The 13,927-nt window shown below is 45.1% G+C and overlaps 2 protein-coding genes across 8 annotated transcripts in view; one reads left to right on the top strand and one right to left on the bottom strand.

Moving 5' to 3' along the window:
- TAOK3 (TAO kinase 3) overlaps window positions 1-4,220 on the bottom strand; it is a 95,033-nt gene extending 90,813 nt beyond the window's left edge. The window contains exons 1-2 of one of the 3 annotated variants that reach the window (XM_030024904.2): window positions 4,048-4,220; window positions 3,171-3,233 (exon numbers count right to left, since the gene is read on the bottom strand). The gene's annotated coding sequence lies outside the window, so the exon portion shown is untranslated. The remainder of the gene's footprint in view (window positions 1-3,170; window positions 3,234-4,047) is intronic. The other 2 variants (XM_030024903.2, XM_030024902.2) reach the window with 2 other exon arrangements.
- Window positions 4,221-7,775: 3,555 nt separating this feature from the next.
- The window catches only part of SUDS3 (SDS3 homolog, SIN3A corepressor complex component), a 75,905-nt gene continuing 69,753 nt past the window's right edge, over window positions 7,776-13,927 (top strand). For 4 of the 5 annotated variants that reach the window (XM_041125700.1, XM_041125699.1, XM_041125698.1 and 1 more), the window contains exons 1-4: window positions 7,776-8,020; window positions 10,340-10,439; window positions 11,491-11,546; window positions 11,948-12,019. In XM_041125700.1, the coding sequence (XP_040981634.1) occupies window positions 7,855-8,020; window positions 10,340-10,439; window positions 11,491-11,546; window positions 11,948-12,019 (394 nt within the window). In that variant the 5' untranslated portion in view covers window positions 7,776-7,854. The remainder of the gene's footprint in view (window positions 8,021-10,339; window positions 10,440-11,490; window positions 11,547-11,947; window positions 12,020-13,927) is intronic. The other variant, XM_030024001.2, reaches the window with a different exon arrangement.

The raw sequence follows: 13,927 nt of genomic DNA, 5'->3' as shown, positions 1-13,927 counted from the left end.
TCAACATCAAGCTATTACCTGTTGAAGGGCATAAGTGCTTACTTCATTAACAACTCGGACAAACTTGTTTTGTAAGCTCCCTATATTAAATTTGAAATTTCCCTGCCCTTACAAATTAAACTAACAATTTCTTACACAAAGGGAAAGTCCAGTAAGACAACACAAACACAAGGATGAGTATATAAACACGAGAACTTCCAAACTGCCCAAATCAAATGCATTCTTTGCCATCCTCAATAAGAACAAGCCTACCCAAGCCACCTAGACAACCTAATTTCAACAATTTCTCTGAATTCACTTAAACGACTTCTTTTAAAAAAAAAAAAAACCAACAATACTAGCAGTACTCCAGGGTTTTTCAATCTGAGAGCAAAATGTACTGACCTTGACAAACATGTGTTTTTCACATTTCCGACCAGAGGTAAAAATTAAATACCCACGATATAGTTCTACAGAATAAGGATAGCATGTCACATTAGAAGCATTGCTCTTTAATGCTGTGAAGTGGGGCTTTATAAAGATTCAACAGAAGCTGCCACAGTATCAGAAATAACTAGGAGGGCACTCGGATTTCCAACATCCTTCAGTAGCTCAGGAGATGGATGACCACACCCAATTAATTTACTTCAATTTCTATTTCAACTTTCCTCCTCATTAATTAGGAACTGAGGTTCACATAGATTACAGTTCCTGGCATGCAATGCCCATGATGATTTTAAGTGGTGCACACTATACGATTGTGCTTCGTGTGCTGTAATACAGCCAGCAGATCAAAATGAAAAGTCAGAACGTGTGCTACCTATGTAAAAATAGGAAGAGAGATTTCCTTCTTTTTACCCCAAATATCTAATGAACCCTAGATTTATCAGATCAATACTCTGTAAAATATGTTTCACTCAAATTAAAACAGACCTACCACAGTGATTTCAGAGTGATAACAAGATAGTGTCAGGAAAACTCACTGCGCTACCCTTGAAAGGACTAATGAACAAGCAGGCACAATGCAATTGCATAATGTTTATTACACAGCACTAAGCCAAAGGCAATCAAATAATTTTGGTTTAATCAATGGCCTTCAAATAAGGAAGCATTTTGAAAATAATACGCATAAAATAAAGCACTCTTTTGGGTTTACTACGTTTTTTTTCCTGTCGTGTAAAAGCACATTTATTAAAAAAGCTGAACATGTACTGAAATATATTATAAAAGTCTACTTCTTGAATATCTTTGACACCAAAATTGCACTTTTATTCAAACTCACTTTGCTGTAAATGCTGTGACTGAACCACAGAGAGGTTCTGTAGAAAGAATCTGAACTCTCTCTTAAAACAAAATATCTGTTTTCTATTTAAAAACATTAACCTTACACTAATTTTTTTTTCCCCTGTAAAAAACAACAAATAAATAAAATTGAAAGCGTTTCATGAACACCTTCTCCCCTGCCATTTCTCATAACCTGAATGTTGCAGCATTTCACAAGGCTGCAGAACAACCTGGAACAAAAACCTGTAAATGGAGAAAACAACTCGTCTGTGTTCCTGGTCCAAATTCGCTGACCGCACCCTTTGTGCAGCAAACTTCCCTGCCACTGCTACCCCTCTCCTCCCCAGCCACAGGGTTTACTGAACAGCCTGCGTCAGCGCAGCAAACTCCAGGCTAGCTATGTACAAGCAGGGTTTTCTCTTCCAGGCAAGACGGCTGATCAGTCAGAAGAGACAGAGCCCAGTTCTGTTGAAAGACCACCCCATCCTGCAACACGTTATGAAAAGTAAATGTAACAGCAAAAGCCTGTTGATACAAGATCCATATTTAGAATGCACAGAAGTAGAAACATCTCATCATTAAAAGGTTTGACTTGCAAGGATCCTTTTTAACTGATAATGAATGTAACATAGCAAAAGGGACAGAGAATCACTGTAAGTAATATACATACAGAAGAATCAGTTTGCAATCTGAAAACCATTATATTGGGAAAGGAAGATGGAAACAATCTAGCTCAAGTTTTCCTCAAATCAGTTGCCAGAGGAAGTTATATGATGAGTTATAAGTAAGAAATCTTGATTTGACAAAAACCTGAAAAAACCCTATACATTAATGCAGATATGAACAGTCTGCAGCCTCACTGTGAAGGCATAAAAGAATTAAGTTGTCAGATATTTGTAGAATTTCAATGTTAAAAGAGAATTTGTGAACAGGTATTTACATTTCAAACACTCCCTATATTGTTACATTACTCCCCGAGAACTCAAAATTAGCTAGCTACCAGAAACAATACAGTTTTAAAGACAAAAACAGAGAGGAACAAGCATGGTGTATTACTTCTGTCCACGAACAATCCATTATCAATGTAGAAATGCCAACACATGTACTCTAATAAACCTGGTACAAGATACATTAAACTAATGACCACTAGCAAAATAAGCTACATCACTCTAAGCACTGTAGCATTCCAAACCTTTGTTATGTAAGCAGACCTTGGAGAACAGATTGGAGTCCACTTATCCTCACCCAAACACGAGCACCATAAACTGCAGTAACAGTGTCATACCCCTGTTGCGCTCTTACCCAGTTAACTTTTAATCACTTTGTGTACTGCGGAACAGCTGCCGCAGGACAGGTGAGGAGCATACCCCATCGATCCATAACCCTGAACTGCTTTCATCTTCTCATTTCGATCGCTATGCTGTAAGGTGGGCGAAGAGATTTGAAATCCTCTTCGACAGAAAGGGGAACTGAGCACAGCTCTCCGACAGCCTGGGTAAGTCCTTCTGCTAGGAGGCTTCTGCACAGCAGGTAGGCCATACCAGCACCACCTGTTTCGCTGTTTTTAAACAAACATGGCAGCTGCCACCAGACTGTGTGCTGAGCCCAAGTACTCCACACACCTATGAGATCAGTGTTCAACGGCCAGAGCACAACCCTGAGGAGAACACCCTGGTTGCAGAGAGCAAATCTGGCTCTGAGCTGCTCAATTCTGTCCAGGCTGAGCAAGCAACCAGGGAAAACCTGGATGCTACCAGGGCTACTCAGTGGCTACTCAATTTTAGAATTATCATAGTTATAAGATTAGGGAATTAATTCTGCTTATGTTCCTGGGGGTGGGGGGGGGGGGGGGGGGGGAGACACGAAGAGATATATGTAAAACAGAATTCTAAGGGCTTAGTACTTGCCTAGTGTCCTCCTTCTTTCTCCTTCCCACGCAAATATGAGTACTGCTAGATGACATTCAGCACCTACAGTAAATCATTTCTTTATGTCATTAAAAGGACAGATACATCTGCTAAGACCAGACCTACGTAATTACTTCCAACTCAGTTTAAAGCAAGCTGACAGTAACCAAGCTCCCCTTTTCACTTGAATTTCACTAGGCCAATACTAATGCCGTTCAAATTACTTGCTCACAAACAGATCTGAGGGGTAATCTTAATGGACAAACGCCGTTTATCTGAGCTGTGACAGTGTCCCTACCTTGCAGCTGAAGGAAAGGCAGTGGCTTTCCCTCCTCTCTTCACCTCCACCCTCCCACCGAGGCATTTCCCCCTCCGCACGGGTTACTCCAATGCGCCGGAGCTGCTCTCCTGTAGCTCCCAACTTCCCACTGAGCTCCTCCACCACGACCAGCAAACTCGGGACAGCTCACCACACCAGGGAGCCGCACGTCAGAGGTCCTACAAAAACCAGCACAAGCTGCTGGGACCCCCCCCAACCCCTGTGTGTGTGTGTGTGTGTGTGTGTCCCTCCATCCCGGCACTCCCAGCACCACAGCCGCCGCAGGAAGACCGCAGCTGGCCGGGGGGGGGGCTCGCAACCCCCCCCCCCCCCAAAACCCCCCTCACACGAAACCCGGTACCCCCTCGGCCCGTCAACGGGCGCCACGGGAGCAACGAGAAAGTGCTTTTTTTTTTTTATTTTTAGCCCCAAAACCGCTGCCAACACCCCCCCCCCCCCCCGGCCCCGGCGGGACCCGCCTGTCAGAGGCGAAGGCGCCGCGCGCGCTCCCTCAGCCGCCTCGCCTCACGGCCGAGCGTTCCCACCCCCGCGCCTCACCTGGTGCCTGCCTGCCTGCCGGCCGGCCGGCGGCAACGGGCCACGTCCGCGGCGGCCGAGGAGAAAGGCGGGAGGAGGGCAGGAAGGTGTCCGCCGGGCCGTCCCCGCCGCCGTTCCCGTCCCCCGCCGCTTCCTGCCACGGCCCCGCCGCCGCCCGAGGTGCGGCTCCCCCTGCCAGGCGCGGCCAATCGCTCGGCGATCGGCTCCACGGCCTGCCCGCCGCGGGCGGGAGGCGGGGGGGGGGGGGGAGAGGGAGGAAGGGAGTAAGCATCGGCGCTCGGCTACCCAGCCCGGCGGCACAGGGCAGGTAGCGGAGAGGCGGCGCCGCCGCCTCCTCATCGAGCACAACTCCTCTGGAGCATCGGCGCTCGATTCAGCAGCCTGCGCGGTCCCCGCCGGGAGCGGAGGGCTCGGGGCGTCCCGGGCCGGCGGCCGCCGTTAACGGCTGCGGGGGGGGGGATGGACTCTCAGGGCCTAGAGTGGGCGGTGTCGGGGCCCATAGCGGGCTTAGGTGTGTTGTGGGGGGTGTGTCGGGGCCTGTAGCGGCTTCAGGTGTGTGAGGGTCCGGGTTCGGGCCTGTAGTAGCCTCAGGTGTGTGAGGGTCCGGGTTCGGGCCTGCAGTAGCCTCAGGTGTGTGTGGGGGGGGGGGGGGTGTCGGGGCCCGGTAAAAAGGCAGCTCTGAGTCTTTAAGTACCTGCTGTCAGGGTTGGGGGGAGGTTTCACGGCGACTGGGTGTCCTGTGGCAGGTCGCAGCTGGAAGAGATTCCGAGTAACCAAAGAAAAGAGAAGGTCTGATTAAACAGTGGTGTGCCTTACGGAGGAAAGGCCTCAAAGGAGAAGAAGGTGCTTTAGCGGTGGTTCAGAGGTCTGGATTAGGAAGAGCTCAGAGCAGAGACAGGGTAAGGTGATTTAATGCTGTTTCTGTCACACTGTGGTTCCCTACAGCCTCTCCATCGAGGCAAATCCTCCTTCCTTTATTGCTGTAGAGGCTCATAGTGGCTTATTCTGTGATAGTTTTTATTATAATTTTTTGCTAAACAAAACTGAAGGAGCAGAGATTTATCTTCTGCCAGTACCTGATTCTACTAGCTTGTTTCTGACGACTGTTCTCCTCCTGGGCTGCCTTCTAGAACCATCATCGTATAGCCCTTTGAAACTAAAGGTACAGAAACTTGAAAGCCACATGTTCCAGGCTAAGGGTGTTGGTATGCATTCTGTTCTTCAAAGGCCAAGGTACTATATTACAGGTTTTCTCATTGCAGTCATCCAGCTCATACAATAAATGAGTTGCCATGATCTCTGTTTATAAGCTGAGCTTCGTAACCTTTTCTTCTCTATTTCTTACAAATGGAAAGAAAAACATAGCGAGCATGACTTCCGCGTCAGCTACTCTGTGAATAGTTGACGCTGACAAAGCAGGAGGCAGAAATCTTTCTTCAAACTGAGTGACGGTGTATAAAACAATAAATGAGTTGTGATGAGAAAAACAGCTTTGATGAAAACATGAGCCAAGAACAATAGCTTGACAGAGAAGTTTAAACTTTCCCTGATAGCTCTTTGGGGCGTAGACAGTTAAGTTTCTGCATTTGTAAGGCAAACATGGCATTCCTTAAAGCTGAACCTTCTCCCTTGGGTTCCCACTGAATGCCTGAGAGATGACAGTAGAGGGTGTCTCCAGAAGGCTAATATTAAACATGAGGAATTAGAATGGAGGGAGCAACAGCAAGTGAGATTCCAGTTTTGACCACAGAACGAGCTAAAAAATTTTGCATCAGCAGCTGCATGCAGTTTCTTACTCATTGGCTGCACACAGCTCCTTCTGTTCAAAGGGTTCTTGTGTGCCCTCATATTAGTAAATGCACCTGCCCTTTGTGTGATGTGTGAAAGATGGGCTGCTCTTAAAGGATAAATTGGCTTCAGACAAAGTGCTGAGGCAGTGTAACGCAGGAAGAATTAACCTTGGAAGGGCAGCCTTGGTTCAGACACCCTTGCAACTTGTTTGCTATCCACAGCAGTACGAACCAGGCTTGCAGGGGAGCTGGTGGGCTAAATATGTGGACAGGTGGAAGAGGTGCAGACAGGAAAGAGGGAAGAAAGGGGGAAAATCGTGTTTATAAAGCTTTTGAGAGGGCTCTGGTTAGTTCTGAGAAAGGGCTTTAGCCAGTCCCATCTCTATTTTTAACTCTGTGACTATATGACTTTGGGAAAGTTATTTGAACAATTCAAGCCAGGTGCAAGTCTACAGGGAGAGGACAAACCCATCGGCGCTGGGTGCAGCATGGGCACCCAGTCAGCTCATGCCATGTGGCAGCCGCCACCGCACCCTTTCCTGTTCGCCCTGTGGCCACAGGCAGCCCTGCCAGCTACCGCTGCCCTGAGTAAGGAGAAAGGTAAAAGGATTCCTTTCCAAGATGCTGATAACCCCTAGCACCCAGCATTACTCGGCAATGGAGAGGTGGCGAGCAGCTCTGGCATTGTATCTCCCATGTGCCAAGTCAAATGCCCTCAAATGGGACATTGAGCTCTGGGAACTGCTCTTGGTAGTGTTGACTTATAGCTGTGTCTCAGCCTCATCTCCTGTAAAACGTAGTATTTACTTATGTAAAAAGGTATCGGGCATACTTTACATGGGTGTTCTGAGTTAAATATTGTCAGTCAGGGCAAACAGATCTTTGGGGTGAACTACAGGAAAGCAAAGTGCATACGCTGCGTTATTACAATTCTTTTCAGAACAAAGAGTGTGACCTGGTGCTCCTCTGGGCTGCTGAGCGCCCAGTTCAGCGAGTTTGAAAAAGCGCTGCGGTGTTCTTGAGTTCAGTCCTCCCTTAGATAAAACCTATTCTGTTTTATTTCTTTTCCCTTGGCGAGATGTTTATAGTATCTCAGTGAGTCAATAAGTTGTGCATTTGAGGAATGCACCTCACAACTGTTAAGGTAAGCCTTTAGTATGGCTCTGCTGGAGGCAGTGAGACTAATTAGTTCTTCCCAGGTGACTTGGGAGTTGCAGAAAAGGGCTAAATGAGATATTTAGCCTGAAGTATCAATGGGAGGCATTTTCATATGGAGTGGGATCCTGTATTTAATGGGTCCTGCATGTGAATCTCACTGCAGGATCTGTATCGTGGTCCCTAATTTTCTGGCAGTGTCTAGTCAGTAGAATAACCTGTACCTGGCCGATGCGAGGCGTTCCTAATGGATTTGGACGCTTGTTCTGTGAAAGCTGCTCCTTAACTGGCACAAAGCAACTGCTTCACTTGGGTGAATGCGAGATCACAGTACCGTGGTGGTGCTTTATTGAGAGTATGGAGGAACAGGGAAGTAATTTTTTATTAAATTAAAAAATTTAAAAAAAAAAAAATTGGAAAGAGTAGCGTGTCCTGTGACAAACCCATTCCCACCTCTGCGAGGTTCTGCTCCTCGCCTGGCGAGCAGCGGCACCGCTGCGTGCCCGTGCCCTGCGTTTTGTGGCAGATGGAGTAATGCTGGTGGCAAAAAAGGGACGATACGCGTCTCTGGAGGTCCAGGCAAAGCCCCCTTTGCCCCCTGAAGAGCAAAGCCTGGCAGAAAAAGCCCACAGCGAGCGCGGTTTAACCCTCGCCCCGCGCTGCCGGCGGGGCCGGGACTCGAACCCGTGGCCGGCCTCCAGTCTCCGCCCCCGAGGACCCCCTTTAGGTGCCCGCCGCGTTCGCCGGACGAAGGCGCTCCGGCAGTAGGGCGGCCGCCCGGAAGCGGAAGTGGCGGCGCAGGCCCTGCCGCCGTTGCCGAGCGCCGGGCGGAGGCGCGGGCCGGCGGCTGCGTCCCGTCGCTATGAGCGCGGCCGGGTTGGTGTCTGCCACGCCGCCGGCCCCCGCTCCGCCTGGGGCTCCCGCCACCGCCATGCCCCCCGGTCCCGAGTACTACGAGGAGGAGGAGTTGGAGAGCGCCGAGGAGGAGGACGGCGAGCGGAGCGCTCGGGCCCGCGACTCCGATGAGGGTTGGTGGTGCGGCGGGCTGGGCCGGAGACGGGGCCGGGGGGGGGCTTTGGTGCCCTGGGAGAGGGAGGGCTGGGGCGTGGCGGGGGGAAGCGGAGGCGCCTGGGGTTCGTGGGGGGGCTCTCCGGGATGGCGGGGTGAAGAAGGGGACTGCTCCGGACAGGGTGCGCGGAGGAGGTGGGGGAGAGTGCTTGGGGGAGAAGTGGTCTGGAGCAGCAAGAAAAAGCGAAGAAGACAGGGGCCTGTTAGATTGCTGGGGTTCCCTGTGGAAGAGTAGAAAAGCAAAGCCTATGGAGAGGTGGAACTGAAGTGGTTTCCCAAGTGAAGAAGTGGCAGAGAGAGAGGTGGGATTGAGCATATGGGGCAACAGGGTAAAAGTAGCGGAGAAGTCTGGTGTATGAAGCTTAGTTATATTTCTGTGGTGTGAAGGGGGAAGGAGGCAGTTAAGGTAGAAGAAAGTGTGCAACGCAGTAAGGGAGTGCAGGAGGATGTTAGAGGAAAGAAAGGGTTTGTAGAAGAACCAGGAAAGCAGTGGAGAAGAGGAAATGGAAGTATCCTGGGGTGTAGGATGCATAAAATAACAAATAAGGGAGATGAAGTGTTGTTGTGGTTTAACCCCAGCCAGCAACTAAGCACCACGCAGCTGCTCACTCGCTCCCCCCCACCCAGTGGTATGGGGGAGAAAATCAGGAAAAGAAGTAAAACTCGTGGCTTGAGATAAGAATAGTTTAATAGAACAGAAAAGAAGAAACTAATAATGATAACACTAATAAAATGACAATAGTAATAATAAAAGGATTGGAATATACAAATGATGCCCAATGCAATTGCTCGCCACTTGCTGACTGATGCCCAGTTAGTCCCCGAGCGGCAATCCCCTTCACCCCCACTTCCCCCAGTTTATATACTAGGCATGACGTCACATGGTATGGAATACCCCTTTGGCCAGTTTGGGTCAGCTGTCCTGGCTGTGTCCCCTCCCAACTTCTTGTGCCCCTCCAGCCTTCTTGTTGGCTGGGCATCAGAAGCTGAAAAATCCTTGACTTTAGGCTAAACATTACTTAGCAACTGAAAACATCAGTGTTATCAACATTCTTCTCATACCTAACTGAAAAGCATAGCGCTGTACCAGCTACTAGGAAGACAATTAACTCTATCCCAGCTGAAACCAGGACAAGCATGACCCTTCAACTGTGCCCATTGCTCTGTCAGCCAGAGCCCTCCCATCACGTCTGGTACGTTCATGAATGAGGTGCCGGAGCCAAACCCGTAGATCCTTACAAAGGATGACGGCGTACTGGTCAGTGGGGGGCTCCCTGTGGCTGCACATGAGTAAACTGAGTATGGAAGTCCTTTATGGTGACCTAGACATCTAAGTATTTTTCTTGCAGTTAAAACTTTTTGTCTTTGGTGTGTTGAATTTTATCTTAATGTATGTAAGCTTAAACCGTTTGTTCATAGTTTAAGAAAAATCTGAAGAACACTTAAGGGCTGGTGCCCCCATCCATATGTAGGGAACATAGCTGTGGTTTAGGCTTTACAGCTGTATTCTGCCTACCACAACTCCAGCCTGGAGACACAGCCCTCTCCTCGGGGAGGAAAGGTAATTCATTCTTGGCTAACCATGTCTTATAAATAGAAGCCTGAAAAGGCATAGCAGAAAACTAGCAGTCCCATACTGCTTTAATTTGTTTATAGTTTATATTATCTATTCATAAAATTAGGGCTGTCTTTATGGTAGTGCTGGTCTTTATTACGTATAAATGTTGAAGTACTTCTGTGCAATCTGTAGCTGAGAAGTCAAGTTCAGATCACAGCAAGTAACTCTGTTATCTTTAGCAAGACCTTTGTGGTTAACCCTAACAGCATCTAGTCGTAGTATTTTCGTTCAGGTCAAGACGCAGAATCAAATACAGCTGTTTCAGTCATTGTCTTCCATATATATTATGTCGTGGGCGAAACTATAGGAAGAAGTCTGTGAAATGTTTTCCAGAGTCTTTAGACTGTTTCTGTCTCACCTTTGTACGTGTGTTAATGTAGAACCTGTTGTCTTAACCTTGGAAGAAATTACCAGACTATCTTAAGCTGAAGTTGTTTAGATTTGATGTAAGCTTCACTGCAAAACTATCAGAGGATTTACAGAGGTTAACTTGCAGTTGCAGGAAAGAGATGAGATGGTTTATTTCACTTCCGAATTCATCTCTCCAGAGGCCTATCTGGTTGTGTATTTGAGGTTAAGTTGCCTGAGGTTTGGGAATTTTTGTTTGTTTGTTTCTTTGTTTTTAAATGATTTTCTACTTTTTTTTTTAATTCTACTTTAGTTTTAACAAGTCATTCTTTACCTCATTTAGACACTGAGGATGCCAGTGAAACTGACCTGGCAAAACATGAGGAAGAGGACTTTGTAGAAATGAAAGAACAGTAAGTAACCCATTCTAATCAAAAGTAAGGTAATGTTCTGTTTATTTGGGGTTTTCTTGTTTGGTTGGTTTTGGGTTTAGTTGTGGTTTTTTTTGTTGGTTCGGTTTTTGCATAAAACTTTGCAATGTTTTGGGCCAAGATTGGGGTTTTTAAGTGCCTAGCCCAATGTAACAGCTAATGAGTCCGTATACTTGTATTTCTTCTCTCCTCAGTTATTTTCTCTGTTCTATCGTATTGAAGAAACTAAGTGCTGCTACTGTTTTGGACAAAGAAATAGGTACATGTTTCTGGGAACAGCTGAATTTTGCTGCAACTGAATCCTGTTGCAGACAGATCCTTTAAATAAAATAAAAGATCTACTTTATATAAGCCAAGCAAAGACAAGATGCCTGTTAAAATCCCTTAAACAATAGAATGCTAGTCCTGTTCAAGAAGATGGGCTTTTTGGAGACTTGGAATAGTTTCCCTTGATGTTTAGGTGTATTTGCAATATTTCGCGTTCTTGCTTACTGGCAGAGACATGTTTTTATACAGGTCAGGAAGACTTGGCCTGTGTTAAACCACAGATATGTGGTAAAGGAAACACAGGTTTGCAACAGCACAAGGAATAGACTTTGGGGTTTTTTTTATAATGTCAAGATCTACATGAGGAAATGCGTTCTGTTTTATAAGTAGGGAACTAATACACAAATATTAAGGCTTGACAAAGTGGTAGAATGATTCTGTTATATAGTTTCTGGCATCTGTAGAGCTAAATGTCATTTTAGATTTCAACATCTAAAAAAAATAGTAAAAATCCTATTTTACCCTGAACTGTTCCCAAAATAATTGGTTTAGGTGCATTGTAAAACCAATAGGGTGGGAGGCTTTTTAGATAGAATGATAACCTTTCATTTGAATAATATTCTTTCAGCTGTCATTTGTTTGTTTCCTGAAGTTCTTCTGAAAAGTTTTTAATTATGTGTAAACATGTTGTAACCTAAACAGATTGTGAAATAAATGATGTATGCTTGTTTTTCAAAGTAAAGTAGCATGCTCTCTATCTTTGCAGGATGTATCAGGACAAACTGGCATCTCTTAAGAGGCAGTTACAACAATTGCAGGAAGGTAAGCTTTGAAGGGGGTAGCTTATTTTTCTTTCCTAAACAATTTTCAGCGTTTTTCAAAGGTCATAGAAGGATGATGGTTTTGAAAGGTGTAAGCAGTATCCTTCACTGAATGTTGACTCTCAGTCATGCTGCTGAGTGAAAAAAGTCAGCCACTTTCCATCTTTTTTCCCTCTAAACACTTGTAGATAAGCCTCTGTATACTAAATCATTTCTTGAAAGGAGTAGTCTGCTTTCTGAAAAAACGGGGATTGTGCTTATCAAAATAAGCAAACTAGAACTGTAGTTTTCTGACTTCAGATACTAGTATTTGTGTTTCAAGTGGTGTATGCCTCCTTGAGAAAATTTAATACTTGGAAAAAAAATAAATTCCAGTGGGAATCCACAATTTATTTCAACTAGGTACTCTTCAGGAATATCAGAAAAGAATGAAAAAGTTGGACCAGCAGTACAAAGAAAGGATACGAAATGCAGGTGAGCTGAATTTGTTTCTAAGATGCTGTATACAAATTTATGGTTTTTATAACACCTGAAGAAAAATAATGGTAATTCTGTTCTTTAAAGAAAAGGAACTTGCTGGAGCAAAGCGTTCTTCTACTTCCAACGGTATAGTGTAGGTGTTTTTGAGAGTGCACAAAGCATGACAGGATCTATCTTGATTCCCCCAACCCCGCCCCTTCATCAACATTGTTTGCTGATTGTTTACTGAACACCAATAAACAGTTTTAGTCTTCATTTGTATGAAACAGCACAAGTAAAAAAATTATTTCTTTTTTATCTGGTACCGTGCCTAACCTACAGTCTCCTACTTTGGCTTATTCTTTTGTGCAACGTGGATGAAACCTTCAGGTGCACTGTTTCTTTCAGTTTGCAGGAATGGAAAGTTTGGACTATATGCATTCCCAAAGATCTGTTTTGTGCCCTGGAACAACGAATACAGAGGGTTTGCTGCTGAAACTGTTACTCTGTATAGCTGTGACATTGAATGGGCTGCCTGTTCTTTGTGTTACGCTCTGTTCCAGGAGCAAAGGCCCAAGTTAATTTTTGAAGTGCCTAGCTCTCAGCCCTTCTGGGTAGCTTTTTTGTGTTAGTGCAGAGAAATGGCTTGGAAATCAGATCCGTCTGCTTGCCCTCCCTCTTTCTTGTTTGTTCCCTTTCCAGCAGGTTCTTATCTTGAATACTGAAACAGGGCCTTTTATAGAAGCTGTTATGTGGAAATAGGAAATGTAGCTGTCCTTGCTTTAGAAAAATAGTGGATGAATCCCCTAATGCCTGGGCCATTACTCTGGAAAATATGAGAGAGAGGCAGTGGCAGTTGTATGATGGCTAATGTACTCCAACCTTTGAATAGTATAAATTGTGTCTTTCTAAAAGTGCTTGGGATGGTAAAGGATTTGCTTGAGGAATTTAAGTGAGTTGAACTACTTGGTAACAGGAATCTGTCTCCTGAGATGAATTTCATGTACACTAGAGCTGCATTCTAGCAATATTGGGTTGGTTTGATAAAATTAAGATTAACTGCTAACTTGTATTTCTGGCTGGTAAAGACCAGTGCTGCAGCAACATATTTCTTCCACAGGAGGGCAGATGGTGATAACTTTCAATTTTATGATTAAAAAAATCCAACAGCTTAGTACTACAGGAAGAATAGTCTTTTATGTTTATCCCTCCCATCTTGAGGTTTTGGGCTTGTGGGTTGTTTTGGGTTTTTTTGAGAATTTACAGATATTAAAGCAACAGTTTAGATTTACTTGTGTTTGATTACATCCATAATACTACTTCCATGCTCAACTGGTAGAGCCCTTTGCAAATAAAAGGTTTGTTTTTTTTTTTTTTTTTTAATTGGGCCATTATCGTCTTTGGTATCTATTTTGCTGTTTTTAAAATGATTTAAAAAAAAAAAAAAAAGGCACAGTACTGCAGTGTTGCTACTACAGTCTTCTCCAAAACATATTTGAAGCCTGTGATCTTTACAGAAGTTTTTATGATTTCAGGTATTGCAAAAGCTTAATATGCTAGTGAAATATGGTGACTTGAGGACTGATCAGGTGCTGTAGTTTGCTTTTCTTGCCACTATCTTGAGTAAACACTTTGTTTTGGGCATTATGTCCTCCAGGAAACACAAGAAGGGTCCCATTCAGCTTAATTTCAAGTTGTTAGCAACAGCACAAACATCAGTAGCAGGGCTATTTCACACCCAGAAATCCATTTGCCTCATCCATAGGTGTGACTTGAACTAATCATTGCCATGTGTTAGAACTTAACCTTCAGTGATACATAACAATTTCCTTGCTTGTTTTCTCAGTCATAAACAGCCTGAAATCAGACACGTGTGTTGAGTAGATGAATCTTCTAACAGCTGCAGAATTATTTCTGAACCAG

The sequence above is a fragment of the Aquila chrysaetos genome, chromosome 9, assembly GCF_900496995.4.
Source record: "Aquila chrysaetos chrysaetos chromosome 9, bAquChr1.4, whole genome shotgun sequence".
In the NCBI taxonomy this organism is placed as follows: Eukaryota; Metazoa; Chordata; class Aves; order Accipitriformes; family Accipitridae; genus Aquila; species Aquila chrysaetos.
This window is presented reverse-complemented; position numbering and strand designations above follow the sequence as displayed.